General features: G+C 42.6%; 1 protein-coding gene across 2 annotated transcripts in view; it reads left to right on the forward strand.

The window, feature by feature from the left end:
* ZEB1 (zinc finger E-box binding homeobox 1) overlaps nt 1-27,774 on the forward strand; it is a 236,990-nt gene that overhangs the window by 202,734 nt on the left and 6,482 nt on the right. For both annotated transcript variants that reach the window (XM_073629854.1, XM_073629853.1), the window contains exon 8: nt 14,213-14,393. In XM_073629854.1, coding sequence (XP_073485955.1) covers nt 14,213-14,393 — 181 coding nt within the window. The remainder of the gene's footprint in view (nt 1-14,212; nt 14,394-27,774) is intronic.

Raw genomic sequence — 27,774 nt, forward strand, 5'->3', positions numbered from 1 at the left:
AGATCAGATATTGATCCGTTCAGATACTATACCACTAAGGGAGGTGTACGGTACGCGCGTGGGTGTTAGCAGTACTGGCGCTAACCTGACGCTGCTTGGGGCTGGTGCTTGCCAGTTCACCAAAATGCTACCAAAAAAACTGTTAGCGATTGCAGGGATCAGGCCTGACTCTGCGAACGCTGCAGTTATGCGTTTAGTGTTTTATAATTGACAGTGATCGATCGATACTGCACTTGGGTGGGCTGGGCCGAGCGAAGGGGCAAAACGCAGGTGCTAGCAGGTATCTGGGCTGATCCTGCCAACACTGCGTTTTTGGGAACCCTAAACTGCTGGGGACGCTAGTATAGATCTGATCGGATTCAGATATTGATCCGTTCAGATACTATACCACTAAGGGAGGCGTATGCTGCGTGCGTGGGTGTTAGCGGTACTGGCGCTAACCTGACGCTGCCTGGGGCTGGTGCTTGCCAGTTCACCAAAACGCTACCAAAAAAACTGTTAGCGATCGCAGGGATCAGGCCTGACTCTGCGAACGCTGCAGTTATGCGTTTAGTGTTTTGTAAGTGTCAGTGATCGATCGATACTGCACTTGGGTGGGCTGGGCCGGGCGGAGGGGCAAAACGCAGGTGCTAGCAGGTATCTGGGCTGATCCCGCTAACACTGCGTTTTTGAGAACCCTAAACTGCTGGGGACACTAGTATAGATCTGATCAGATCAGATATTGATCCGTTCAGATACTATACCACTAAGGGAGGTGTATGGTGCGCGCGTGGGTGTTAGCAGTACTGGCGCTAACCTGACGCTGCCTGGGGCTGGTGCTTGCCAGTTCACCAAAATGCTACCAAAAAAACTGTTAGCGATTGCAGGGATCAGGCCTGAATCTGCGAACGCTGCAGTTATGCGTTTAGTGTTTTATAAGTGACAGTGATCGATCGATACTGCACTTGGGTGGGCTGGGCTGGGCGGAGGGGCAAAACGCAGGTGCTAGCAGGTATCTGGGCTGATCCCGCTAACACTGCGTTTTTGGGAACCCTAAACTGCTGGGGACGCTAGTATAGATCTGATCGGATCAGATATTGATCCGTTCAGATACTATACCACTAAGGGAGACGTATGCTGCGTGCGTGGGTGTTAGCGGTACTGGCGCTAATCTGACGCTGCCTGGGGCAACGCATATCACCGCCGGGCGATCAGGGGGCTAAACCTTTATTCAGTAATAAACGGAGGGTGCCCTGACACTATAAAAAGTAAACGAACTAACCAGCGTCACCCGTAACGGTTATACGGTAATCAGTGGTGAAAGGGGGCAATCAAGGGGTTAAAACATTTATTAGATAGTATATGGGGGTCCCTGTCGCTATAAAACGCTGATGGCGAACCTAAATATTTACCTCCCTAACTAGCGTCACCAGCGACACTAATACAGCGATCAGAAAAATGATCGCTTAGCGACACTGGTGACGGGGGTGATCCTAGACCTACAGGGGGCTAACACTTACTGCCCTACCACGCTAACTGTCACAAACTGACACCATGCAGTAATCAGAAAAAAAAAAAACTGCTTGGTGTCAGTGTGACGGGGGGGGGGGGGGGGGGGTGATTAGGTGTAAAGTGTGCCTGGCATGTTCTACTGTGTGTGTTGTGTTGTGCAACTCACTCAGATGTCTTCTCTCCTCGGCGCCGGAACGGAAATTGCTGAGCCGAGGAGAGATGACATCATTTCCTCTGCCTCTGTGTACTATACAGAGGCAGGGGAATGATCTCATTGGCTGGGAGCAATCGCGAGGGGGGGGCCACAAACGGATGGTCTCCCCCTCGCCTCTCATCGCTCCCAGACCAAAGCCGACCGCCTCGGGCCCCAGGGGGGGTCCGATCGGACCACCCGCCCGCGGGAAGGAAATCACGTACCAGGTAGGTGATTTTGCCTGCCCGTGCCATTCTGCCACAGTATATCTGCGTTAGGCGGTCAGCAAGTGGTTAAAGAAGAAGAGAATTGTGCTCTCCATTTCGAGATGTCATAATTTGCCACGTCACGAATGTTAATTCTCCATTACGAACGCTAGTTTACAAGACCAACCATTTCTGGGTCGTCCTTGCTTACGAGCATGCGTGTTTGTACTTTGGACTTTTGTCCGACAGACTTATGTACACATGCTTGGAAAATCCAACAGACATTTGTCCGCTGGAAATTTTAAAGCCTGCCATCCAACATTTGTCCGCAGAAAATCCGACAACAATTGTCTGATGGAGCGTACAAACGGTCAGATTTTCCGCCAACAGCCTGTCATCACACAGTTCCCGTCGGAAAATACAATCGTGTGTATGAGGCTTAAGTGTCAGATTGTCCACCACAATATCACAGTTCCTCTATAAGTCGCTGATCCCTGCCATTACTAGTATAAAAAACAAAATTAATAAAAACTCCAGCATATATACCATAGTTTGTAGACACTATAACTTTTGCGCAAACCAATTAACATACGCTTATTGTGTTTTTTTTTTTCTTTTACCAAAAACGTAGCAGAATACATATTGGCCTAAATTTATGAAGAAATTTTTTTTTTTTTTTTTTTATTGGAAATGTTTTATAGCAGAAAGTAAATTTTTTTTTTTGTTTAATTTTTTGTTTAAATTGTCAGTCTTTATAGCACAAAATATAAAAAAAAAACCCCAGAGATGATCAAATACCACAAAAAGAAAGCTCTATTTGTGGGGAAAAAGGATATAAATTTAATTTATGTAGTGTTGCATGATCGCACAATTGTCAGTTAACATAAAGCAGTGCCAGAAAGCAAAAAGTGGCCTTCTCTCTTCTAGGAAGGCTTTCTACAGGATTTTGGATTGTGTCTGTGGGAAATTGTTTCCATTCAGCCAAAAGAGTACCTGTGAGGTCAGATATTGATTTGGGATGAAAAGACGTGGCTCACAGTCAGCATTCTAGTTCATCCCAAAGGTGTTTAACAAGATTGTTGAAATCAGGGCTCTGTGCAATTCACTTCATCTGCACACCAGCTCATTAACTCGTGTCTTTATGGATCTCAGCTGTGTGCACGGGGCACAATCTTTTTGGATTAGAAAAGAGTCTCCAACAATCTGGACAACTGTTGTGAAAAGATTGTTGCACAGTTGTCCAAAATATCTTTATATGTAGTAGCATTACCAGTATCCTGTTATGGACCAGACATTAACTGAACAACCGGTTCAGCAATTTTGGCGTGCCTGGACTGTAAAATGTACTGTAGCTGCTCTTCCTGGGGTGGTAAGTCTGTATTACATTAACAGAGCTGCCCTATATTTATTCCTAATGAGTCCATAGATGGCCAGAGAAAGGAGCCATGTGCTTTCTTTGCCCCTCTTTTCAGTATTGTGTCATTGCCCTCACAAGTATCAAGGTGCTCCGTTGTAAAACTTTTTTCAATCATGCTATTGCTTGTTGTTGCTTTTTGGAAAACTTTTTTAATGATGATGATTGTAATAATGGCCTGATGTCTGCCCCAGTGTGATCCCTGCATGTACTGAACCCTATGCAATTCGGAAGTGGTTTAATGGCCAACTTTGCTCAATCCCATTTGTGGCCAGATCTGATTATGGGCTAGGTGGTAAGGACAGAACATTTGTGAAGAGCAGCACAGAAACAAGCTCAGCTGCATGTCATGTAAGCAAAAAAAAAAAAAAAAAAAAAAAAAAAGAAAAGCAGTTCCCTAATGTCAGTACAATGATCCAAAGAGAGACTAGTTTGCTTTTTGGTGCCCATATGATTGATTTACATATGATGGCTTTTAGTTGATTGTATTTCAGTTTTCTGAAATGTCTAAAAATATAGCCATACCAGGTCACATGCTCTCAACATGGGGAGGGGGTGCTTTGGAGAACCCAAAGGGGGCCACCCCAAAGCACCCTGTCCCCATGTTGACGAGGACAAGGAATCTCTTCCCCACAACCCTGGCTGATGGTTGTGGGGGTCTGCGGGCAGAAGGCTTATCGAAACCTGGAAGCCTCCTTTAACAAGGGGGCTCCCAGATCCGCCCCCACCCCCATGTGAATGAGTATGGGGTTCCCCTTAAACTCTGTACCAGACCAAAAGGGTCAGATAATAATTGGGGATGACCCCACGCCATTTTTTTTTTTCACTTTTTTGCTGGCAATGGTTGGGTTTTTTTGTTTATTTGTTTGGGCAGGGGGGGTTACATTCAGAGGAACCCTGCTGATGAGTCATCCGGCGGCCGGCCTGCTCCTTAACCAGCTATTGTTAAAGACGCCGGTGGCTGCCAGCTCCAAACATTTGTATCTGAACTGCATCTAAATCACAGCTGTTTTGGAAATTTGCAGTGAAAACAGAGGGGAAATTCACATCGGACATGTGTACTGCAAGTGCAGTTGTACTAGATCTGAGGGAGAGCTCTGCTGATTTCTATCATCCAATCATGTGCAAGCAAAAATGCTGTTTTTTTTTTTATTTTCCTTGCATATCCCACTCAGATCTAGAGCAAGTGAATAGACTATTTGCCTTTAGTAAATCAACTCCATTGGCTGCACAGACACAGCTCTGCACTCCCAATTCAACAGCCGTCTGGGTGGTGTGGGTTTAGGATCCCAAACGCAGACAGTGTTCATTCTGGGGACTCACACAGATGTCAAATTGGGAGCTGTGTCTGTGTAGTCACCGCGTACCAACTGACATGATAGGACTGCCTACATGGAGGATGTCCGGAACAACTGTGCATCTCCATGCAGGCAAACACGGCCCTCACACAGGCATACGCTTTAAGTATGCCCAGGTGAACAAGGCCCAACGGTGACTCCATCTGATAGGATGCAGCCAACAGCTTTCCACTAGGCTCCTTCAATTCTTTATTTGAAACTTGTTGAGCCGGGTGATGTCAACAGGGCCATCCATTACTCAAAGTTTTCTAATTTTAGCAGGAATTGGCCAAAATTTGAGCTTTATTCAGAATAACTTCCACATGCCATCTGAAGGGCTGTGAGTAGCACAATTCTCAAGTCAAATCCTTTGAGGTCCAGCAAACATATACAGTAAGTTACTTCTTGACTTGTGTAGGTTGGCTAATCTCTCATAGGTCAGGAAGTACAACCCTGCTTTATTGGGTAGCACTTTTTTTTTTATCTGATTAGATTGAAAAGCATAAATTCCCAGCTGTACAAAGAGGATATTATATTAGAACTCAGCCCTAGATGTGCTTGTTCTTCCCACAACTTACCGCAGTAAGCTATTTACACTGGCTGCCAGCACCATCTGCCATCTTTATTGTGGTTACAGCTCAGTATAGTATCTTTAGTGAATCACATTTCTATGTATTTTATATGGCATGCTTTCCTAGAGAGACCACAGCAGTGAACACCTGTCCTGTCAATACCTAGCAAGAGTATCGATATACTGTGCTGGTATAAAGGTTGGCATGCTGCATTTGCTGCACCAGGATGTCGGCTTTCATTACTGTCTAAGGTGGAACTTCATTTGTTCAGTAGGTTGGCACCAGAAGTGAAACAGTCAAATCTTTTATTTATTCTAACACCTCTCAGGTCTTTATTATGATGTCTTTATGATGGCTGCAGATTTTAATTTTTTTGATCTACCTGTCCCCATCATCTTTTATGAATATTTGGGTATATGGTATAGCATTTTGCATTTCCCTTTATACACCTGCATGAAATCGATAAGAACTCTGATTTTTTTTTTTTTATAATTAATAAAATAAAGTTCCAAATAGCAGAGTTGTTTGATCTTTACACATAACTTACCTTCAGTTCTGAAGCTGAGAGGACTAATGGTATGCAAAAAAGTTATTTCCCAAAGACCCCTTTCACACTGAGGCGGTTTGCAGGCGGTATTGCGCTAAAAATACCGCCTGCAAACCACCCCTAAACAGCCTCCGCTGTTTGTTCAGTGTGAAAGCCCGAGGGCTTTCACACTGAAGCGGTGCGCTGGCAGGACGGTGAAAAAAGTCCTGCAAACCGCTTCTTTGGAGTGGTGAAGGAGCAGTGTATTCACCGCTCCTAAACCGCTCCTGCCCATTGAAATCAATGGAACAGCGCGGCAATACCGCGGCTATAGCTGCGCTGTATGAGTGATTTTAACCCTTTTTTGGCCGCCAGCGGGGGTTAAAACCGCACCGCTAGCGGCCGAATACAGCTGCAAGAACGACGGTACAGCAGCCCTAAAAATAGCGCTGTTGTACCGCCGACGCCCCCACCGCCCCAGTGTGAAAGGGGCCAAACTGTCCAGAATAATTTGTTGTGCCCACCCTCCCTTCCAAGGTCACTGAGAGTCATTGTGGGCTTTGTCCATGTCTGCCCTGAATGATTGCATCAACATGACCGACACATCATGCTTTAGAAGATCTGATATTGCTACATGCAAACTATTTTAATGATTGAGATCTGGCTATAGCTGTACTTAAAGTGGTTGTAAAGGCCGAAGGATGTTTATCTTCATGCATTCTGTGCATTAGGATAAAAAGCCTCAGCAGTCCCCCTAATACTTACCTGAGCCCCATCCCTATCCAGCAATGTCCACGAGTACCTCGTCCCTCCGGGACTCCCCTCCTGATTGACTGAGACACAGCAGCGCCGCCATTGGCTCCCACTGCTGTTAACCTGGTGAGAGAGGGGGCGGGGCCGAACCGCAGCTCCATGTCTGAATGGACACATGGAGCTGTGACTTGGCTTGGGTGCCCCCATAGCAAGCTGCTTGCTGTAGGAGTACTCGACAGGAGGGAGGGGCCAGGACCAGCGAAGAGGGACCCATGAGAATAAGGATCTGGGCTACTCTCTGCAAAACCACTACACAGAGGAGGCAAGTAAAAAAAAAAATTTACAATCACTTAAAACTCCGGTCCACAGACATAGCCAACGGTTTTGAGAATGACACAAATATTCATTCATTTCCCATTAAAAAAAAGGTAAAGACCTTTGGAGGATGGCCTGGTGTCAAGAAGGGCAGCAAAGAAGCCACTTCTCTCCAGGAAAAACATCAGGGACAGATTGATATTCTGCAAAAGGTACAGGGATTGGACTGCTAAGGACTGGGGTAAAGTCATTTTCTCTGATGAATCCCCTTTCCGATTGTTTGGGGCATCCAGAAAAAACCCTGTCCGGAGAAGAAGCTGAGCGCTACCATTAATTCTGTGTCATGCCAACAGTAAAGAGACCATTCATGTGTGGGGTTGCTTCTCAGTCAAGGGAGTGGGCTCACTCACAATTTTGCCTAAGAACACAGCAATGAATAAAGAATGGTACAAAAACATCCTCCGAGAGCAACTTCTCCCAACCATCCAAGAACAGTTTGGTGAGGAACAATGCCTTTTCCAGCATGGTGGAGCACCTTCCCATAAGGCAAAAGTGATAACCGAGTGGCTTGGGGAACAAAATATAACATTATAATAAAACATAATTTTGGGTCAATGGCCAGGAAGCTCCCCAGACCTTAATCTTATTGAGAACTTGTGGTAAGTCCTCAAGAGGCGGTTGAACGAAAAAAACCCCCCCCAGAAATTCTGAAAAATTCCAGGCATTGATTATGCAAGAATGGGCTGCCATCAATCAGGATGTGGCCCAGAAGTTGATTGACAACATGCCAGGGCGAATTGCAGAGGTCTTGTCAACACTGCACATACTGACACTTTTCATAAACTTCATGTAATTGTCAGTAAAAGCCTTCGACACTTATGAAATGCTTCTAATTATACTTCAGTATACCATAGTAGCATCTGCCAAAAAGATCTAAAAACACTGAAGCAGCAGACTTGTGAAAATGTATATTTGTATCATTCTCAAAACTTGAGCCACGGCTGTAGACCTGGGGTCATGTGGCCAACTTCTGTAATTTCCTGGTACGGTGTTTTCTGCGAGGCCAAATGGTATTTTGGAACTCTTTTAGGTTCATTTTATTTTGCTGTAGGTATTTTTTGTTCTGTGAAATATACCATTAAATGTTTTGTGCTACCTGTTTGATAAAAAAAATGCCTGTTGATACTGCCAGAAATACAGCAAACTAACTTGCTGTGCTCTGTGCTTGTGCTGCACTCAGTTTAATATTGGTCCCAGCTCTCTCTGTGGAACACAATACCCCTCTCCCATCATGCAGAAAAGAGGGAGAGGTGTTCTGTAGTACTGTTCTCTACTCCACCATAGATACAGTACAGTTAGCATTGTCACCCTAAGACAGGAAATGTGTTACTGGAAGTATCACTAGGTAAGAATAAAGAAATAAATCCTGAAAAAAGAAAATTAATGCAGCCACCACATATAAGGACTGGGAAACTGCAATATATTATATTTTTGTTTACAGGTTTAGCTGTACACGATTGACAGCAGCTGCTAGTTTGATTTACGTTTTCTTGCTTGTTGTGTGTAGTACATGTTTTAGCCAGCAGTGGCCACTCCTCTAGATCCTGTTTAAACATTATATATTACCCCCTGTCAATTTATGCAGACCCATATTAATGCTAATTCCAGGACTGAGCACATGCATTGTCTTGCACAGTCATGGTACCAACATGTAAATATTGCTGCCTGTGGCAGTTGGGTAATGACAGCCTCCAGCACTGGAAAGCATTTGCAAGCTGTGAAAGCAGAAGGTATTCCATCACACATTCAAAAAAAAGATGAATTCTCACTGGACAGTGGACAGAACCATGCAAGTCATTCCTTTATACCCCATCAACCAGACAGACATCTCAAATTTCTGGTGTATGAGTGTGAATATAACCTAACCACTGCTGTGTATGGAATCCATGGCTTCTATAAAGTAAGGCTTGGGGTCCAATGAGACAGTAAACTGTACAGGTTATAGTGGGAAGGGACTTAGACAGGCCATACATGGTTCGAATTCCAAAAAAATTTTCTTTTGAAAATCTTTTCAAAGAATTTTTGTTCGAATTTCGCACCATTAGTGGGACACAGCAACGGCCGATTTTCATGCGGCTATCGAATTTGAGTGATCGAACATGTTTGAAATTTTTTGAAAAAGAACAATTTTCTAATCCATGATGGGAGAATCATGTGAGAAATATAAATGAAAAAGGAATGCACATGAGTGCAAGAAAAGAAGATTCCCAGACACGAAAATTATTTTCTGTAGCAACGTGAGGTGAAATTGAAGGCTTGGGTGGTCGAATTTCGAAAATCAATGGTGGCATCATTGGATCACAAAACCCACAAAGCTTCTGATTTTTGAAAAGAAAATTTGTTCGGAATTCGCCCATGTATATATGGCCTGCCTTAAGGCCACTTCACGGTTCGAATCTCGGCTGATTCAGTATGAACCGGGCGAGATTCGCGCCGTGTATGGGCAGGTTGAATGTACCACTCACTTTCTGTGTTGATGGGGGAATTGAGTGAATTTAGGAAATTTGCTCTGTGTATGGCCGGCCTTAAGCTATCAAAAAGCCCTCCAGCCGATTCAGTGCACAGTAGCATAGAAGGTATTCACATGGCTCACTCCATCACATATGCCTCAATTATAAGTAATATAACTTATGGGCAGAGCAATGCAAATCATTCCTTTATGCCCAATCAGCCAGGATCTCTGGTGTAGAGTGCAAATACAGCTTAACCACCTCAGCTCCGGAAGGTTTTACTCCCTTCATGACCAGGCCATCTTTTGCTATTTAGCACTGCGCTACTTTAACTGGTAATTGCTCCACTGTACACAAACAAAATTTATATATATTTTTTCACTCAAATAGAGCTTTCTTCTGGTGGTATTTGATCACCACTGCATTTTTTTTTATTAAATAAAAAAAGACTGCGTATGCTTATTCTGATATGGGCGCAATAAAAATTATTTAAAAAAAATAAATAAAAAAAAAAGACTGCAAAATTTTGAAAAAAAAAACTTTTTTTTTACTTCCTGCTATAAAACATATCCCATAAAAAAAATTCTTCATAAGTTTAAGTCAAAATGTATTCTGCTACATGTCTTTCGTTAAAAAAAAATCCCAATAAGTGTATATTGATTGGTTACGTGAAAGTTATAGCGTCTACAAAATATGGTGCGTATATACTGGAATTTTTTTTAATTTTTATATATACTACTAATGGCAGTGATCAACGACTTATAGTGTGGTAAGCTATCTGACACTAACTAACACTGAGTGGGAACTGACTAACTGCCACTGACATCACCAGTGACACTAATACAGTGATCAGTGCTAATAATATACACCGTCACGGTACTAGTGACATTGGGTGGAAAGAAGTTAACATCTAGGGTGATCAAGGGGTTAAATGCGTGCCTAACAATGTGTAATGTGTGCTGATTTTTACTAAAGATCTCTTTATTTCTTATCCCTGCAACACAAGGCTCTGTGCTGTGATTAGACACAGCCGATCAGCAGGTCCTGGCCATGAATCATTGGCTGGGACCTGCTGGCAGACTCCCGCTGTGTACAGTCACAGTGGGTGGCCGGGGGGGGGGGGGGGGTTAGGGGTTGGGCGAGCAATGCATGCACCAGTACATTGCAGCCGGTCTGCCAATACTTAATATTATAGAGCTATTTATTCAAAACTACATACAGCTGTTTCAGGCTCTTTTTGGCCGCCATCAGTGCAGTCTATGGAAGCCATGGCTTCTGTGGAGTAGGGATAGGGCTTTACTGACATTCCATTTTTTGATTCTTTTAGTCCTCACCAAGCTGTGAAATGTAAACTGTCATAAGAGGTCCCCATTGACTGCATGTGTACCTGTTGACACGTCATTGCTGAGAGGATTGTCTCTTACATCAGGGATTTAGCATCTAAACATAGTTTCTGATCCGTTTAATGTTTTCACGCTTGCCTGACGTCCACAAGTATGGTGCAAATCACTTACCAGCATGAAACCACAAAATCATTTTCTTAAGGAAAATGAAGGGACAAGGCAAATGTATTTTTTTTAAAAAAAGCTTTTTAACGGACATATAACCCTTCCTTTTTTTTTTTTTTTAAAACATATGATCTCATTTTGAACTTTTAAGCCCAGCTCCATCCAAATCTTTTTATTGTGTTTTGGTTAGTACAGGGAAAAGTTTCGGCCTTGGTCAAGTTTTATTGCCTACTGTGTCTCTATTTGGGAGATTCCAGCTCACTTCCTGCCAGGACAGGAAGTACAACGTAAAAGGCAATCTTACTAATAGGAACACTAACAAAATCACATTTTTGGGAGCACAACAAATGGTAAGGACTGCTGTCATTGTTTTAGTTGATATCTGTGTTTTAGTTGATATCCTGGTGGCTCCCACCCCTTCATTCTTTTACAGATGTCACTGGAAGGAAAAATATCCCCAATAGGGTCACAGAGAGAAATAAAACTGACAGTAACCTTAACTCCTCGTTCTATCCAAGTGGGTTAGATGATGTTAGCCATCATTCAAACTTTGAAGACTGAGGACGTTTAGAGGCAGAAAATAGGTACTGCAGGGGACAAAGTTTGGGTAATGGGTTATCTTTTTCATGGAGTTCAGATTTAACTTATCTGAAATACCTTTGTACACTGGCCCTTAAAGTGGTATTAAAACCAAAAATGTAATATATTGCAGCTTACCAATCATTAGATGAAGGCTGCATTAGTTCTCTTTTTTGGGGGCTTTTCCCCCTCTGTTTTCACCTGGTGATCTGACCAGTAACACACCTCCTGTATTAGGGTGCCCTCACTCTGGATGAAGGAGCAGAGGGCACCTTTTGGACAGCAGCATTGTCATTCTGGGAGGAAGTGAATGTTGGATAGACTAGCAGATTTAAATACACTAAGACCCCTTTCCCACCGAGGGGGTTTTGCAGGCGTTATAGCATTAAAAATAGCGCCTGCAATCCGCCCTCAAACAGCTGCAGCATCGTCTCCAGTGTGAAAGCCCGAGGGCTTTCACACCGCAGTGCTGCGCTGGCAGGACGTCAGGAAAAGTCCTGTCAGCAGCTTCTTTGGAGCGGTGAAGGAGCGGTGTGTTTCCCGCTCCTCCACCGCTGCTCCCCATTGGAATCAATGGGGCAGCGCTGGGATACCGCCGCCAAAACACCGCTATTGCGGCACATTGCGGGCGGTTTTAACCCTTTCTCAGCCGCTAGCGGGGGTAAAAGCGCCCCGTTAGCGGCCGAAGTGCGCTGCAAATCCGATGGTAAAACGCCGCTATAGGCGGCTCGGTGTGAAAGGGGTCTAAGAAATTGAAGACAAATGTTAGTTCACACTTTATAAGCAGTTACAGCAAACCTTTCCTTTTGGGATAAAGGTTTAAAAAAAAATCAAATATGAAACATTGTAAGCACCCCTGCTGGTGTTAAATGTTTTTTTTCATACCTGTAACTCAGGGATGTCCAACATTTTGACCTTCCTGGGCCACATTGGAAGAAGAGGAATTGTTTTGTGCCGCACATAAAATACACTAACAATATAGATAGCTTATGAGCAGAACACAGATTAATGATCACTGATATAGATAATGTACCTATCCGAGTAATCATTTTCTATGAACTAACTTCCTTCATACACAACATTTCTTTTTTTGGGGGATGTGGAAGTCATGCCAGAATTAAAAAAAAGATAGTTGAAGGGATTGGATTTCATAGGTGCTGTGATGAGGTTGTGGGCAGGGGGCTTTGTCATGTGGCATTTACTTGCCTGGCGCTATTGGGAGTCCCTGTATTTACTGCTGCTTGTGCTATTACAAACACAACAATCCTGGCATCCCTCCAGACATGCCTGTGCTTGGCTTCTCATTGTCGGCTGCTGCGGTAGCTATGCTTGCATGACGTCTCCGGTATACCTCCATACATGCATGTGCCTAGCTTGTTCCATGGTGGTTGGCAAATGAAAACATATGGTACCTTGTTTATTATTTCTCAGAAGGTCTATTGGTAACATATCCCTATCAAAATTCAAGTACTGCCCACAAAGTGATGATGACACTCAGTACTCAGAACAAATTGGGAATATATCGGACAGTGTTGACTTTGTTACAGGCTTGTATGAGGAGAGGAACAAGAACTACTTTACAGTTTTATATATTGGCTTAAGCCAGCCATAGATGGATCGAATCTCAGCCATTTCAGCAGGGACCGGTGAGATTCAATCCATCTATATGCAGGTTGGTTCGACTTGGATCGATGGATCAACTTGAGTACAACAAGCCTGTCTGATTTTTTTACATGCAATTACTGCCAGTGGCTATAGCTGCTAGCAGGATTCATGTTCCTACCGGTGGTACACAATAGCACTGCAGGAGGAATTCCTTCACTATCACTGTGTTGATGGGGGGAATCAAGTGATTTTCTTTCTTTCCACCCGTGGTGGAAGGAAAGAAATGTGAATCCTCTATAGTCTGCCTTATGCCCCGTACACACGATCGGATTTTCCGACAACAAATGTTGGATTTGAGCTTGTTGGCAGAAAGTCCGACTGTGTATGCTCCATCGAACGTTTGTTGTCGGACTTTCCGCCAACAAATGTTGGCTAGCAGGTTCTCAAATTTTCTGCCAACAAATGTTTGTTGTCGGACTTTCCGATCGCGTGTACACTAGTCCGTCAGACAAAAGTCCACGCATGTTTGGAATCAAGTACGAGCCGGAAGCGCTTGGTCTTGTAGAACTAGCGTTCGTAATGGAGATATCACGTACGTCACTACGTTCGTAATTGTTGGCCGATATTTGACTGTGTGTATGCAAGAAAATCAAACGGTTTTGTTGTCGGAAAGTCCAATCGTGTGTAGGGGGCATTTAGCCTACATTTATTTTGCATGCTCAGGACTAGAAATTACCATTGTAAGAAAAATAAATACAGATTATTTTTTTTTTTTAGCCAAATGCTGGGAACATTTTGCATTGTGCATATGGTTAATGGTTCTTCCTACCGTTTATCAACCTTGCCTTTTGTAAACCAATTGATCACTTGTTTCTGTTAAAGAAAATGATTGTTATGGAAGATCTTGCTGTTTGAGAGTCACAGGGAAACAGATGCTGAAATACCAGTTGGTGGGACAGTAATAAGAAATATGTACTAGTACATGTTCTAAAACATGTTGCCCTCATTTTGCTATGGGCTATATAGCACAGCAAGGAAAGAGGATCATTAGAAGGCTTACATTACAGGTCATAGGGTATAACCGTTCCGTGTAGGTGTGTAGCTAAAGTGGCCCATTCAGTGGGGTACTTAGTGTGTGGGCATTAGGCTATTGATTTTTGAATGTCCCCTCCTTAAGTGTGTTTTTGTGTATCTACCTTACAGGATGAAAGGCAAGATACGAGCTCAGAAGGAGTTTCCAATGTAGAAGACCAGAATGACTCTGACTCCACTCCACCCAAAAAGAAGCTAAAGAAGACCGAGAATGGCTTGTACGCCTGTGATCTCTGTGATAAAATATTTCAGAAGAGCAGTTCGCTGCTGAGACACAAGTATGAACACACAGGTAAGTCGTCACTACAACTATTTACACCGTTTACTTTTTTGCTTTTATGCAAACGTTATAAATACGACCTGTACCATGCCATAAATCTATCCCCTATTTTGTAGACGCTATAACTTTTGCGCAAACCAATTTAGTATACGCTTATTGCAAATTTTTTTTACCAAAAATATGTAGAAGAATACATATCGGCCTAAACTGAGAACATTTTTTTTTATATATTTTTTGGGGGATATTTATTATAGCAAAAAGTAAAAAATATTGTTTTTTTTTTTTTTTTTTTTCAAAATTGTCGCTCTTTTTTTGTTTTTAGCGCAAAAAATAAAAACCGCAGAGGTGATCAAATACCACCAAAAGAAAGCTCTATTTGTGGGGGGGGAAAAGGGCGTCAGTTTTGTTTGGGTGCAACGTCGCACGACCTCGCAATTGTCAGTTAAAGCGACGCAGTGTCGTATCACAAAAAGTGCTCTGGTCAGGAATGGGGGTAAAATCTTCCGGGGCTGAAGTGGTTAATAGAATGTTTTAGAACAGTGGTCTCCAAACTGTGGCCCAGATGTGGCCTTTGCTTGTCTTTGTCCATCGCTTGGAGCATTATTTCTCCCACCAATATGAGTTACTATTCCACCAACGATGTGACACACTTCCTACCACGGACACCAATGATGGGGCATTATTTCCCACTAATACCAATGATGAAACCTTGTTGACAGTGATTGATGCCAAGGCATTTTCTACTACAATTGGCCACAGTCCAGCCCCCCCCCCCCCCCCAAGTCTGAAGGTCGTTTAAATGGTCCTTCGTTTAGAAAGACTGGAGACCCATGTTTTGGAACATTGTTTGCTGCTGGACAGAAGAGGTGTCATGAGGCAGATCTAGACATCAAGACAGAGCAGCCAGGGACAAACCAAAGCAAGGCAAAGCAAAATGAATGAGTGCCTATTACGTAATTAATTTTAGTCACCTCTGTATAAGTTCATTTAGTGAGCGAGCATACATTTCAGAGAGCTTTATGTATTGAAAAATAGAGTGTAAGCCAAAACTCTTCCACAATCTCTGCAGAATATACCTGGAGTTTGAAAGACTACTCAACTCAAGTGAGCAAATACATTATATTGCCAAAAGTATTGGGACACTTGCCTTTACACACACATTGACTTTAATGGCATCCCAGTTTTAGTCCGTAGGGTTCAATATTGAGTTGGCCCACCCTTTGCAGGTATAACAGCTTCAACTCTTCTGGGAAGGCTGTCAACAAGGTTTAGGAGTGTGTCTATGGGAATGTTTGACCATTCTTCCAGAAGCACATTTGTGAGGTCAGGCACTGATGTTGGAAGAGAAGGCCTGGCTAGCAGTCCTCGCTCTAATTCATCCCAAAGGTGTTCTATCGGGTTTAGGTCAGGACTGTGTTTGGGCCAGTCAAGTTTCTCTACCCCTAGGCTCGCTCATCCACACTCTATTGCCAAAAGTATTGAGCCACCCCTCCAAATCATTTGGTGGAGGGGGGATTATGGTGTGGGGTTGTTTTTCAGGGGTTGGGCTTGTCCCCTTAGTTCCAGTGAAGGGAACTCTTAAGGTGTCAGCATACCAAGACATTTTGGACAATTTCATGCTCCCAACTTTGTGGGAACAGTTTGGGGATGGCCCCTTCCTGTTCCAACATGACTGCACACCAGTGCCCAAAGCAATGTCCATAAAGACATGGATGAGCGAGTTTGGGGTGGAGGAACTTGATTGGCCTACACAGAGTCTTGACCTCAACCTGATAGAACACCTTTGGGATGAATTAGAGCGGAGACTACGAGGCAGGCATTGTGTAACATCAGTGCCTAACCTCACAAATGCCCTTCTGGAAGAATAGTCAAACATTTCTATAGACACACTCCTAGACCTTGTGGACAGCCTTCACAAAAGAGTTGAATCTAGTAGAGAAACAGGGTTGTACCACTCAAGGTGAGAACAAGCCTTCCTCTAACGACCGGGTGCAGATCCAGTCCACGGTCTGGATAGAGAGCAAGTAAACGTTGACCGCACTCCCAGGTGTAGAGGATAAAAATGTTGCTTTAGTTCAAATGTAAACACATTACTGTAACACCGATATATACAACAGCAGAGATTGACGAGTTTTGCTAATCAAATTTGCTTAATCATAATCTTATTATGTTTAAGCGAACTTGATTTGTGTAATGTGTCAATCTCTTCTGTTATATGTATTAGTGTTACAGTAATGTGTTTACATTTGAACTAAAGCAACATTTTTATCCTCTACACCTGGGAGTGCGGTCAACGTTTACTTGCTCTCTTAACTCAATATTGAACCCTACGGACTAATGCCCTGTACACACGATCGGACAGTCTGACAGCAAAATCCACCGGATTTTTTCCGACTTGTCTTGCATATATACGGTCACACAAAGTTGGTCAGAAATTCCGAACGTCAAGAACGCGGTGACGTACAACACGTACGATGAGCCAAAAAAAATTAAGTTCAATAGCCAGTGCTGCTCTTCTGCTTGATTCTGAGCATGCGTGACACTTTGTGCGTCGGAAATGTCTACACACGATCGGAATTTACACGGACGGATTTTGTTGTTGGAAAATTTTAGATCCAGCTTTCAAATTTTGTGTCGGAAATTCTGATGGAAAAAGTCAGATGGAGCCTAGACATGTAAAAATAGAAAACAGTGCTGCGCAAATAGATTGTCCTTAAATAATATATCGAAGTCAAACAGATGAAGACAGGAGATGAGATCACCAGTGGACACTCAAAACGCCAGTAGATGAATCTATAGTGACTAAAATCCCTTCACCACACATGGATGGCCCCTCACCTGAAACCTTCGACCTGAAACAGGTCATACAGCATAAACACCATACAAAGGATAGGCTGATCCAGGTGGTAGTGACTTCGTTTTCATACCCCAACTCTCATCAGATAACATTGATGTTGTATATGTAAATAAAAATAGGCAATATAGTGCTCTCTGTACGTACATTAATTGCTATAAAAAAAGGGTAAAATCATGCACTTACAGAAACCGGCACTCAGATCCGAGTGCCGGCTAGACGGCGTGTGATCGTAATACACAGGCTGACAGCCGCGGGTGACTTCATGCGCTCCTGGCCCCCGGGGGCATTGGAGCTTACATTTGTTGGAAGCAGGTTGAACCTTTGACAGTCCTATTACTTTATACCAGGCTTTAATGTTGTGACTACACATGTACTGGCTTTTTTTCTATGTTATATATCTCTGTTTTTTTATTTTTTTCAAGTGTGTGTGCCAGCTTTGTCGATTTATAACTGAAAAATGAGCACATGTCCACTTAGTTTGGGACGTTTGCCAAGGTTATTCCATTATTTTTGTTCACAACTGTTCCAGGCCTGCTGCTTCGTGTCAACCAGCAATCAACTAGGGAGAAATAGTGTTGAAAGAATATATGTGACTGGCAGGGTTTTAGGCATTTTATCCATATGAAGCTATCGTGAAAACAAACCTCCCTGCGGCTCAGAATTTTGAAAGTTTTGCTCAAAAACAAGAATCCCAAGGAAGCTGCTGTTATAAATAATAGCCAGAAAACCATTCTCTGTATGCCCCTTTGAAACTAGTTTCACTTTGTTAGAAAGGGCATGACTTCCCACCCAGCACCTCCCTGTCCAATAAGAACATCCTTAGTGGCCATTGTGATACTCTTGGATTTTAAAGAATAGATTTGTGGATGATGGACTTTAAAGGGAAAACACAAGTATAAATTAAAAAAAAAATATATTACAAAAACATATTTTTTAAATCTATACCTGTGTTATGTCTATAAAGTCCATCATCCACAAACCTATTCTTTAAAATCCAATTTATCGGGACGTAGCATTATATACTCAATTCTCGTATCCACAGTACCACTCTGCGGTGATACAAATTTTAATCAAATTGTGGTACTCTTACCCCTGACAGGGGTATAACCCCCCTTATGGCTAATGCACACAATAAGAAAGAAAAAAAGATGAAAGATCGTTCATTGTATTTTGAATTCTAGTCTCATATCGTACTCCAAGGAGGATTACTCTGTCCAAAATGGGGAAAAAATGTTTTGCCTTCCGCAAACAACACAAGTATACTTCCCCCCCATCTACCAAAAAAATCATTCTCCAATATTCTATATGCAAATACACTCACCGGCCCACTTTATTAGGTACACCTTGCTGGCACTGGGTTGGACCCCCTTTTGCCATCAGAACTGCCTTAATTCTTCGTGGCATAGATTCAACAAGGTGTTGGGAACATTCTTCAGAGATTTTGGTCCATATTGACATGATAGCATCACGCTGTTGCTGCAGATTTGTCGGCTGCACATCCGTGATGCAAATCCCCCATTCCACCACATCCCAAAGGTGCTCTATTGGATTTGGATCTGGTGACTGTGGAGGCCATTGGGGTACAGTGACCTCATTGTCATGTTCAAGAAATCAGTTTGAAATGATTTAAGCTTTGTGACATGGTGCAATTTTGGTGAGCCTGCGATAATTGTAGCCTCCGTTTCCTGTTCTTAGCTGACAGGAGTGGCAACTGGTGTGGTCTTCTGCTGCTGTAGCCCAACTGCTGTAAGGATCAATGTGTTGTGCATTCAGAGATAGTGTTGTGCATACCTTAGTTAACCACTCGTTACAACCGAGTTACTGTTGCCTTTCTATGATCTCAAACCAGTCTGCCCATTCTCCTCTGATCTCAACCACGTATTTTAATCCAAACAACATCGGCTCACTGGACATTTTTCTCTTTTTCAGGCCATTCTCTGAAAACCCTAGAGATGGTTGTGCGTTAATATCCCAGTAGATCCACAGTTTTTGAAACACTCAGACCAACATGCCTGGCACCAACCACCACGTTCAAAGTCACTTAAATCCCCCTTGTTCCCCATTCTGATGCTCGGTTTGAACATCAGCTAGTCGTCTTTACCACGTCTAGATGCCTAAATGCATTAAGTCGTTGCCCTGTGATTGACTGATTAGCAATTTGTGTTACCAATTAAGCCTCATGCACACGAGACGCTGTTAAACTCGTGTTCAGAGGCAGTTGGACACTTTTTTCAACTGCCCCTGAACCCATTCAATGTTATCCTATGTGTCCATGTACACCGTCTCGTTTTTAGGCAGTTGTGTTTAACCTTGTTTTTCCAGAAGCAAAAAAATGGGTTCAGACACAAAAGTTTTCCACGTTTCAGACGCTAAACGCCGGTACCGCGCTTAGCCGCGTTTGCGTTTATAAGTGTTTTTACAACCCGACTTTGGGGCCCCATATCTCGGGGCCACTTGGTGCTAGAAACCCCAAATTTGGTGTGCAAACACAGTGGACCTAGCACTACAACATTTGGGGTTCCTAGCACCAAGTGGCCCCGAGATATGGGGCCCCAAAGTCAGGTTGGAAAATGTCATTCTCTGCTGCAGAATTGCTTGACATTTTGCGACCCGAATTTGGGGCCCCATATCTCGGGGCCACTTGGTGCTAGGACCCCCAAATTTGGTGTGCTAACATAGGTTGGACTAACGCTATAACATATCCAAATTTGGGGCTCCTAGCACCAAGTGGCCCCGGGATATGGGGCCCCAAATTCAGGTTGGAAAATGTCATTCTCTGCTGCAGAAGTGCTTGACATTTTGCGACCCGACTTTGGGGCCCCATATCTCGGGGCCACTTGGTGCTAGGAACCCCAAATTTGAATGTTATAGTGCTAGTTCCACTGTCTTAGCAAATTTGGGGTTCCTAGCACCAAGTGGCCCCGTGATAGTTGGGTCACAAAATGTCATTCTCTGCTCTGCAGACGCTTCTAGACGCAAACGCGGCAAAACGGGCATTTCTAAACGCTGGTTTCAGCTTTTAAAAACATGTGTTCAGCAGAGTTTGCACCAGCGTCTCGTGTGCATGAGGCCTTAATTGAACAGGTGTACCTAATAAAGTGGCTGGTGCGTGTACATTCTTCCTCCTTTTGCAGCATACTAATTAGAAGGCTGCAGATGAGATCAGAGCTGTGTTGTTCACCTGTTCTGATCGGAAGAAAAGAAACTCATTCACACCTGCTAGGGCGCTCGCAGATTACTGTGCGATATGTATATCTTCTTCCGATAATGTATTCCAGCCACACAATCTATCATTCACGCATTCTCTCTTCACATTTCTAATTAATGAAATGTAATTTGCTCACTAAACTTTGTAGTTTAATAATGACAACTGAAAAATCGCTATGTCGGGCACACAGAGGGTTGCGGTAATCACCTTTTACATACAAAATGCACAAAAGCAAAACGGCCCGTGTCTCATCTACACTGGGATTTAAACTGTACTGTTAATTTGAAACAGAATGCCATTTCTGCCTAATCTGTTATTTTGAAAGTCATTTATTTCTGCCTGTCAGCATGTGATTTGTTTATTTCATGTAGACCAACATTATTTAGGAAACGGATAAAATAAAATATTCAGGGGGTCTGTAGGAAGAACAGATGCTACGGGAAAAGCTAAAATAGACAAGGGCACCTGCTGGGGGAAAATGTTTGCAGGCTTTTAAGGAAGTGGCAGCTGGGTATAAAAGAGACTACACTTAGATGGCAGTTCATGAAAATCCATCCACTGGGGATCATTGTAGTGCAGGTAAATATATATTCCACTTATCTCTATGCTACCATATCCCCAGGATGTGGCTTAAAGAGACAACGTCTTCTTGCCCATGCAGTGCAAGGTGACAGCATCTCTAGAAATGGCATTCTCTGCCCTTCCTCCCAATGTACTGTGCTTAAGTTTCAGCAAACTGAATGGATTTGTAACCAGGACCAGAGAGATCCTCTAGCTCTCACGGTAGATGCCCCTGTGTTCCCTTTGACTTAATTTAGGCTGATAAATGTCTTACTCCCTTGAGTGCTGCACAACAAGGCTAGAAAAGGTTCCTGTAATCCTCATCACATCAAATTGGCCCAGAAGGACATGATACAGAAACCTACTCAGACTCCTGATGGACACGCCATGACCACTTCTAAACAGGCCACATTTACTGGTACAAGGCTGATTAGAAACCTAATGAGCAGCGCACATTTTTATTGAGCTTTATTATTATAAGTAGCCCCTCAAATACTGCAAAAAAAATTCCAATGGCAGAGTCCATCCAAAAGCTGCTGGTTGTAGAGGGAGATTTACGATCGATAGTCCTGCTGTTCTTACTGTGGAAGTCCAGCTCCAGGGATATAAGGAGTCATAAAGAGTGGCATACACAGCCCCATTAGTCCTTTATAACACTCTTCTGCTGCTCCATTAAGGCAAATCCAGCTTGCACATGCGAGATCTAAAGGGCACAGAAGTGAAATGAGCGGTGTCTGTGGAATCAAGCAGTGCTCTGGGATAGAGGGGGGAGCCTGTCCACTACACTGAATACCGCTCTATTTTTAAAGCCGACTCCCTGCAAGATGCTGCTAAACACAGAAACCATACCAAAGTAATTGCAATTTCTGGAATCATGAATGAGACATAAAAACAATGTTGGAGGTTAAATTCAACTTAGAAATAATTAATTAAAAAAGGGAATAACTACTGATATGTTAGTATGTTGGAGGTAGGAACAAGGCAAGATACAGGAGACACATGTAGCAGCTGCTTGTGTCTACAAGAGGAATTCCAAACACGAGAAAGATAAAAAACAATACGTTGTGTCTCCTCTGGATAACCAACTCTTTAATAATATTAATATAATGATCGGAAGGCCCTCTATTTTACTCTGTTTCTTAGTCACTACCTTGCATTGTTGAAATTGAAAGAAAGGTACATCTGGTTTAGTCAACCCCACCTTATTCAGAGCAAGAAAATCTACCTTCCACAAAACCAATTGTCTCATATGGAAGGCTTACTTCCCCCTTTTGCAAGGACAGGTGTGTGCGTCCCAGAGAATACGCTAATGTTCGTACCCTGGCCTTTCTTCAATCTGGTCTTGACTAGTGCTTGGCCCAGAGTACCCTTAAGGGACGGATTTCTGCCTTCTCTGTTCTCTTCCAGATATACCTTTTGGGAGATCTCACGTGTAAAGTTGTCTTCCTTGTAGCCATTACGTCTGGCTCTGAGCTAGCAGTCCTTTCTTATAGGGAGTCTTTTCTGGGAACACATGGGCAAGATGGTCTTGAAACTAACACCTTCCTTCCTACCCTAGTTGGTCTCCCCCTACCACCTCAATGAGAGCATTGGGGGTTATTTACTAAACCTGGAGAGTGCAAAATCGGGTGCAGCCCTGCATAGAAACCAATCAGCTTCCAGGTTTTTGTTGTCAAAGCTTCATTGAACAATCCGAAGTTAGAAGCTGATTGGCTGCCATGCACAGCTGCCCCAGATTCTGCTCTAGTTTTAGTAAATCTCCCCATTGTTCTTCCTTCCCTTTTTGTCCTGCTCCTAAACACCTATATATACAAAAACTGTGCCTAGTGCAAGCAATAGAGTGAGAAAATAACATATCTAGACATCCACACTGATTAACATTTTCATACAATAGATCAATAAACCATTAAAATAAAAAACATTTTGCTGCCCCCCTTAAGACAAATACTTCATTTAGTGCATGACTTACTAGCCCCTTGATGATGTCCCTTGCGGCGAAATGCGTCGATTGGAGCCTAGTGCTAGATGTTATAACTCCCGCTCAGATGAACAGCACTGCTTTTACTTGTCTCTTTATGCTGGAATATGAATACTGTTCTTTTGCAGTAAATGTTGGTATTTTAATACTACACTATGGAGTTCTGTTAGACCTCCTAAGTCTATATCTAAGTATCTGGTAAGCAGTAGAGTTGTGTGTTGGTGTTGGAATACTGAAGCCTTTGCCCTGAAGAAAAACACTGCATTTGTGTGTGCTATTTTTGAGTGCATTCACTGATTTCTATAGACAATTTTTTCACAATCAGAAAAAACATTACAAAATCATTTTAAAATCATTTACAATAAAAATCATAACATGAAATGTAGATGCAGCCCCCTCACAATCAGCAACATCACATATTTGACATAAAACAATATCTTTATAACAACACATCACATAATAAATATATACAGCACTTTTTTTTATTTCACTCTAAAAAGCTTCTAGCATTCAAAAACCGCATGGACTGCGGAAAGAAACTGTTCTGTAGCCTGGTGATACAAGAGGAAGTACTACTAAATCGCCTGCCAGAAGGCAACGCTGTAAGCAAAGCATTCACAGGGTAGGAACTATCCTTCAAGATATGAAAAGCTCTCAAAGGCACCTCCCCCTCCCCCAGTTCTTCAATATTTGGTATATATGCCCCTTTAAGGCGTCTTGCACACTACAGCTTGAACTGAGCTAAATTACAGCCTATTAATTGTAATGTGCCTATGCACACAGGCGTGTAAATAAGCGCCGTGCATTCTTCAGTAAAAAAAATATATATAGAAAAATCTGCTTTTTTGGTCAGTAATTTACGCCTCATGCCTGCAAATACGCACAGATGCACGCAAATGCCCCTTTACATATTGTGCAAAACAAGAACACAAGAATAAGTTTTCACGCATTTGCGTGGAAATGCGCAAACATACAAAAAAAATCTGAAAAAGTAGATGCTCAAACAGGAGTATCATGTGCAAGAGGCCTAATAATCTTCTCTGCTATTTTTATTACCCTCTGGAATGCATTTCTGTTATGGATCGTGCACATCCCTTGCTTCAGAGAGATGTGATAAGTCAGCACACTCTCTATGGCAGTCTTCTAGAAGCTGAGGAGGACAGCCTCCTAAAAGCCCGCCCTCCTCGGCTTCCTCCAGAATTCCAATATCTAATGAGCCCTGCCCACCATATGGGATATGTGCCCATGGCAGATCCTCCCTAATTATTGTTCCCAAGAAACGGAACTCAAGTACCATCTTGGCCTCTGCCCCATCAATCACAACTGGCTCAAAACTAATATATAAATATATATATATATTATTTACCTCTAAATTTAGATTGTAAGCTCTAATGAGCAGGGTCCTGTGATGCCTCCCATTTTGAATCGTATTGTAACTGTACTGTCTGCCCTTATGTTATAAAGCGTTGCATAAACTGTTGGTGCCATATAAATCCTGTATTAGGCTCTATTCACACTAATGCATTTTTTGATGCATTTTGCAGAAATGCATGGGAATTTTTTAACATGGGTTCCTATGGAACATGTCACATCAATGCATTTTTGTGCTTCTGCGTTTTTGGAAAGGGTCAGGGACTTTTTTCATGCAAAATGCAGCGTTTTGCATGTAATAGAATTCAATGGACCCGCATCCAAAACGCAAGTGCAGCGTTTTTGCCGCATTTTGCGTTTTTTTTTTTTTTTTTTTTCTTTTTATTTACACTGTATACCGTATTAAAAAAAACACTGTAAAAAAAAAATGCAAAACGCGACAAACGCTGCAAAAACGCATGTTCAAAAATGCGGCAAGCACTGCAGAAATGCTCAAAAGCAACATGCATAGATGTGAATCGAGCCTAATAATAAATTATTAAAGGAGTTGTAAAGGCAGAAGGTTTTTTTATCTTAATGCATTCTATGCATTAAGATAAAAAGCCTTCTGTGTGCAGCAGTCTCCCCAGCAACCCCTAATACTTACCTGAGTCCCATCTCTGTCCAGCAATGTCCACGAGTCCCTCGGCTATCCAGGACTCTCCCTCCTGATTGACTGAGACACAGCAGCGGCACCATTGGCTCCCATGGCTGTCAAAGTCAGTTAGCCAATCAGGAAAGAAAGGGGGCGGGGCTGAACGGCAGCCACCTATCTGAACGGACACACAGAGCTGCAGCTTGGCTTGTGTGCCCCCATATCAATCTGCTTGCTGTGGGGGCACTTGACAGGCGGGATGGGCTAGAAGCAGTGAAGAGGGACCCGAGAAGAGAAGGATCCGGGCGGCTCTGTGCAAAACCACTGCACAGAGCAGGTAAGTATAACATGTTGTTAAAAAAAAAAAAAACAAGACTTTACAATCACTTTTAAATTGTAACTAATCCTGGGCTATGTTGTGGCAATCTAATTAAGAAATAATGGATGGACTGCTGCTTGGATACAAGGTGCAATGTCCCTTTTTAAGATGTGCTGTGTGTCAAACCCACCAATGTGATTCCCTATGCAGAGGTAGCGCGTTACTTCAATTAAACCCTCAAATCTTAACCTCGTTGATTAAACCAAAAAACAATAGTAATAATCAGTTTCTCAGAATCCTGTGTTGAATCCCCAGCAGTTCTCCTTGCGTCCCGCAGAGTCAATCTCTCAGTGTTGATATGTAAGAAGAATACACTTTTAATGTGGTTTCAAATTAACTTCTCAAGCCATTTCATTACAATAGGTGTCAGAACCACAAGAACTGGATTTCTTATGCCGCGTACACACGGTCGGACTTTTCGTCTACAAAAGTCCGACAGCCTGTCCGACATACTTCCGACGTACCTTCGGCGGACTTGCGGCAGACTTTCTTACGAACGGACTTGCCTACACACGACCACACAAAAGTCCGACGGATTCGTACGTGATGACGTACACCGGACTAAAATAAGGAAGTTCATAGCCAGTAGCCAATAGCTGCCCTAGCATGGGTTTTTGTCCGTCGGACTAGCACACAGACGAGCGGATTTCGGGGTCCGTCGTAGTTACGACGTAAAGATTTGAAGCATGTTTCAAATCTAAAGTCCGTCGGATTTGAGGCTAAAAAAGTCCGTTGAAAGTCCGGAGAAGCCCACACACGATCGGATTACCAGCCAGCTTTAGTCCGTCAGCGTCCGTTGGACTTTTGTAGACGAAAAGTCCGACTGTGTGTACGCGGCATTAGGAATCAGGACAATTACCGGTGTTTTCAGGCAAAAAGGCACCATTTTCTCTAAGGAAGCATTAAAGATTTCCATAAAGACATCTGCCAATTGATAGCATTCCAGGGATTATTTTAAAGGAATTTGCCTATCAGGCCCTGCAGCTGTTTTGCTTGATTATTAAATGCTTTCACTTTTGATTGTTCACAATATTGCTGTTTTACTTGTGGAGTGTTTTTCTTTAATAATTTTTAATGATTTTTCGCATGGATTACTGTTTTAAAACCTACACTATTAATTATTTCACTAATAGGAGTTACTTGTTTTAAAGGGGACAGCGCAACATTTTTAAATTTTACTACTCCTAAACACTCCATAGCAGCCACTGCTTCTTATCACCAGATTGAATCCATATTTTGTTCTTTCTTCGGACTCGCGCTTCACCATTGGCGGATCAAGCAAACTATTTGCAGAACCTATGCCCTTAAGGAAAAGATTCCCCTATTCTGCCATGAGAGCTCATTCCACCAGGTCTGTTGGTGTCTCGTTAGTTTTCCAGCTTTGAGCATCCGTATCCAAAATTTGCAAGGCCGCCACCTGGCCCCCAATTCAAATATTTTCCAGGTTCTATCAGGTGGATGTTCATGTCTCAAGCTGTCTGAGTTTTTTTTCTGATTCTCACTCTTGTTGTTTTTGTGGACTGTTGGCAGCTCTGTTCGCTGTGTTGTTACCGACACCTCAAGTTTATTGCTTGGGGAGGTCCTGTTGTCTATAAAGACCTGTAATGTACAATTAAACAATGGGAATTTTGACTTACCTGTAAATTCCGAAGTTCCTGACACCAGACCTTGCCCTCTTTCTCCTTATTGCTTGCTAAAAAAAACAAAAAACTGGAGTCTTACGGTGTGGGTTATATGATCATGATATATGAGCATGCCTCTAGAGCGACCCTAGCAATTTTTTTTTTTTTTTGCCAGTGTTCAATCACCTGAAGGTAGTTTGCATAAAATTCATGGTCTATGAATGCAGTTCCTGTGTCGTGTACTGTAATTTTACAAGTTAGTAAAAATTCCCTTTTTCCATGTTGGAATGCAGTGTGTTGTCAGAAAATGTATGCGCTGTACAGCCTACAATTTTGGAATCTGTTCTTTAGTCAGCCAACACGCTTGGTCTACATTTACATATAAAAAAAACCCAAAACAGAGTCAAAGCTGCGCTCGGATCTAAAAAATCAAATATAGGAGAAAAAAGCTGCCAGCACCTTAAAACGTCCAGTATCTGACTCCTAAAAGTATGGTAAACAACAAAGTGCAGCGCTAAAGATACATATATGTCATAAAAAGAAGTGAGATCCCCCCAAGTGACATAACATCAATCAGTAGATATAAATTAGCAAATCAAACAATGATAAACAAAGAACATAAATCACAAATGCATGTGAACTAAAAAAGATATTTGAAAAAGAGTCCAAAAAAGATATTATAAGTCCACAGATAAAAATAAAAAAACACCCATCCAGGAAAGATGTGACAAAAGTGCCAGTAGATGATCCACCAAAAAAGTGTGTGTAGAATCTGCTTACCGG

The sequence above is a fragment of the Aquarana catesbeiana genome, linkage group LG05 (assembly GCF_042186555.1).
Source record: "Aquarana catesbeiana isolate 2022-GZ linkage group LG05, ASM4218655v1, whole genome shotgun sequence".
Taxonomy (NCBI): domain Eukaryota; kingdom Metazoa; phylum Chordata; class Amphibia; order Anura; family Ranidae; genus Aquarana; species Aquarana catesbeiana.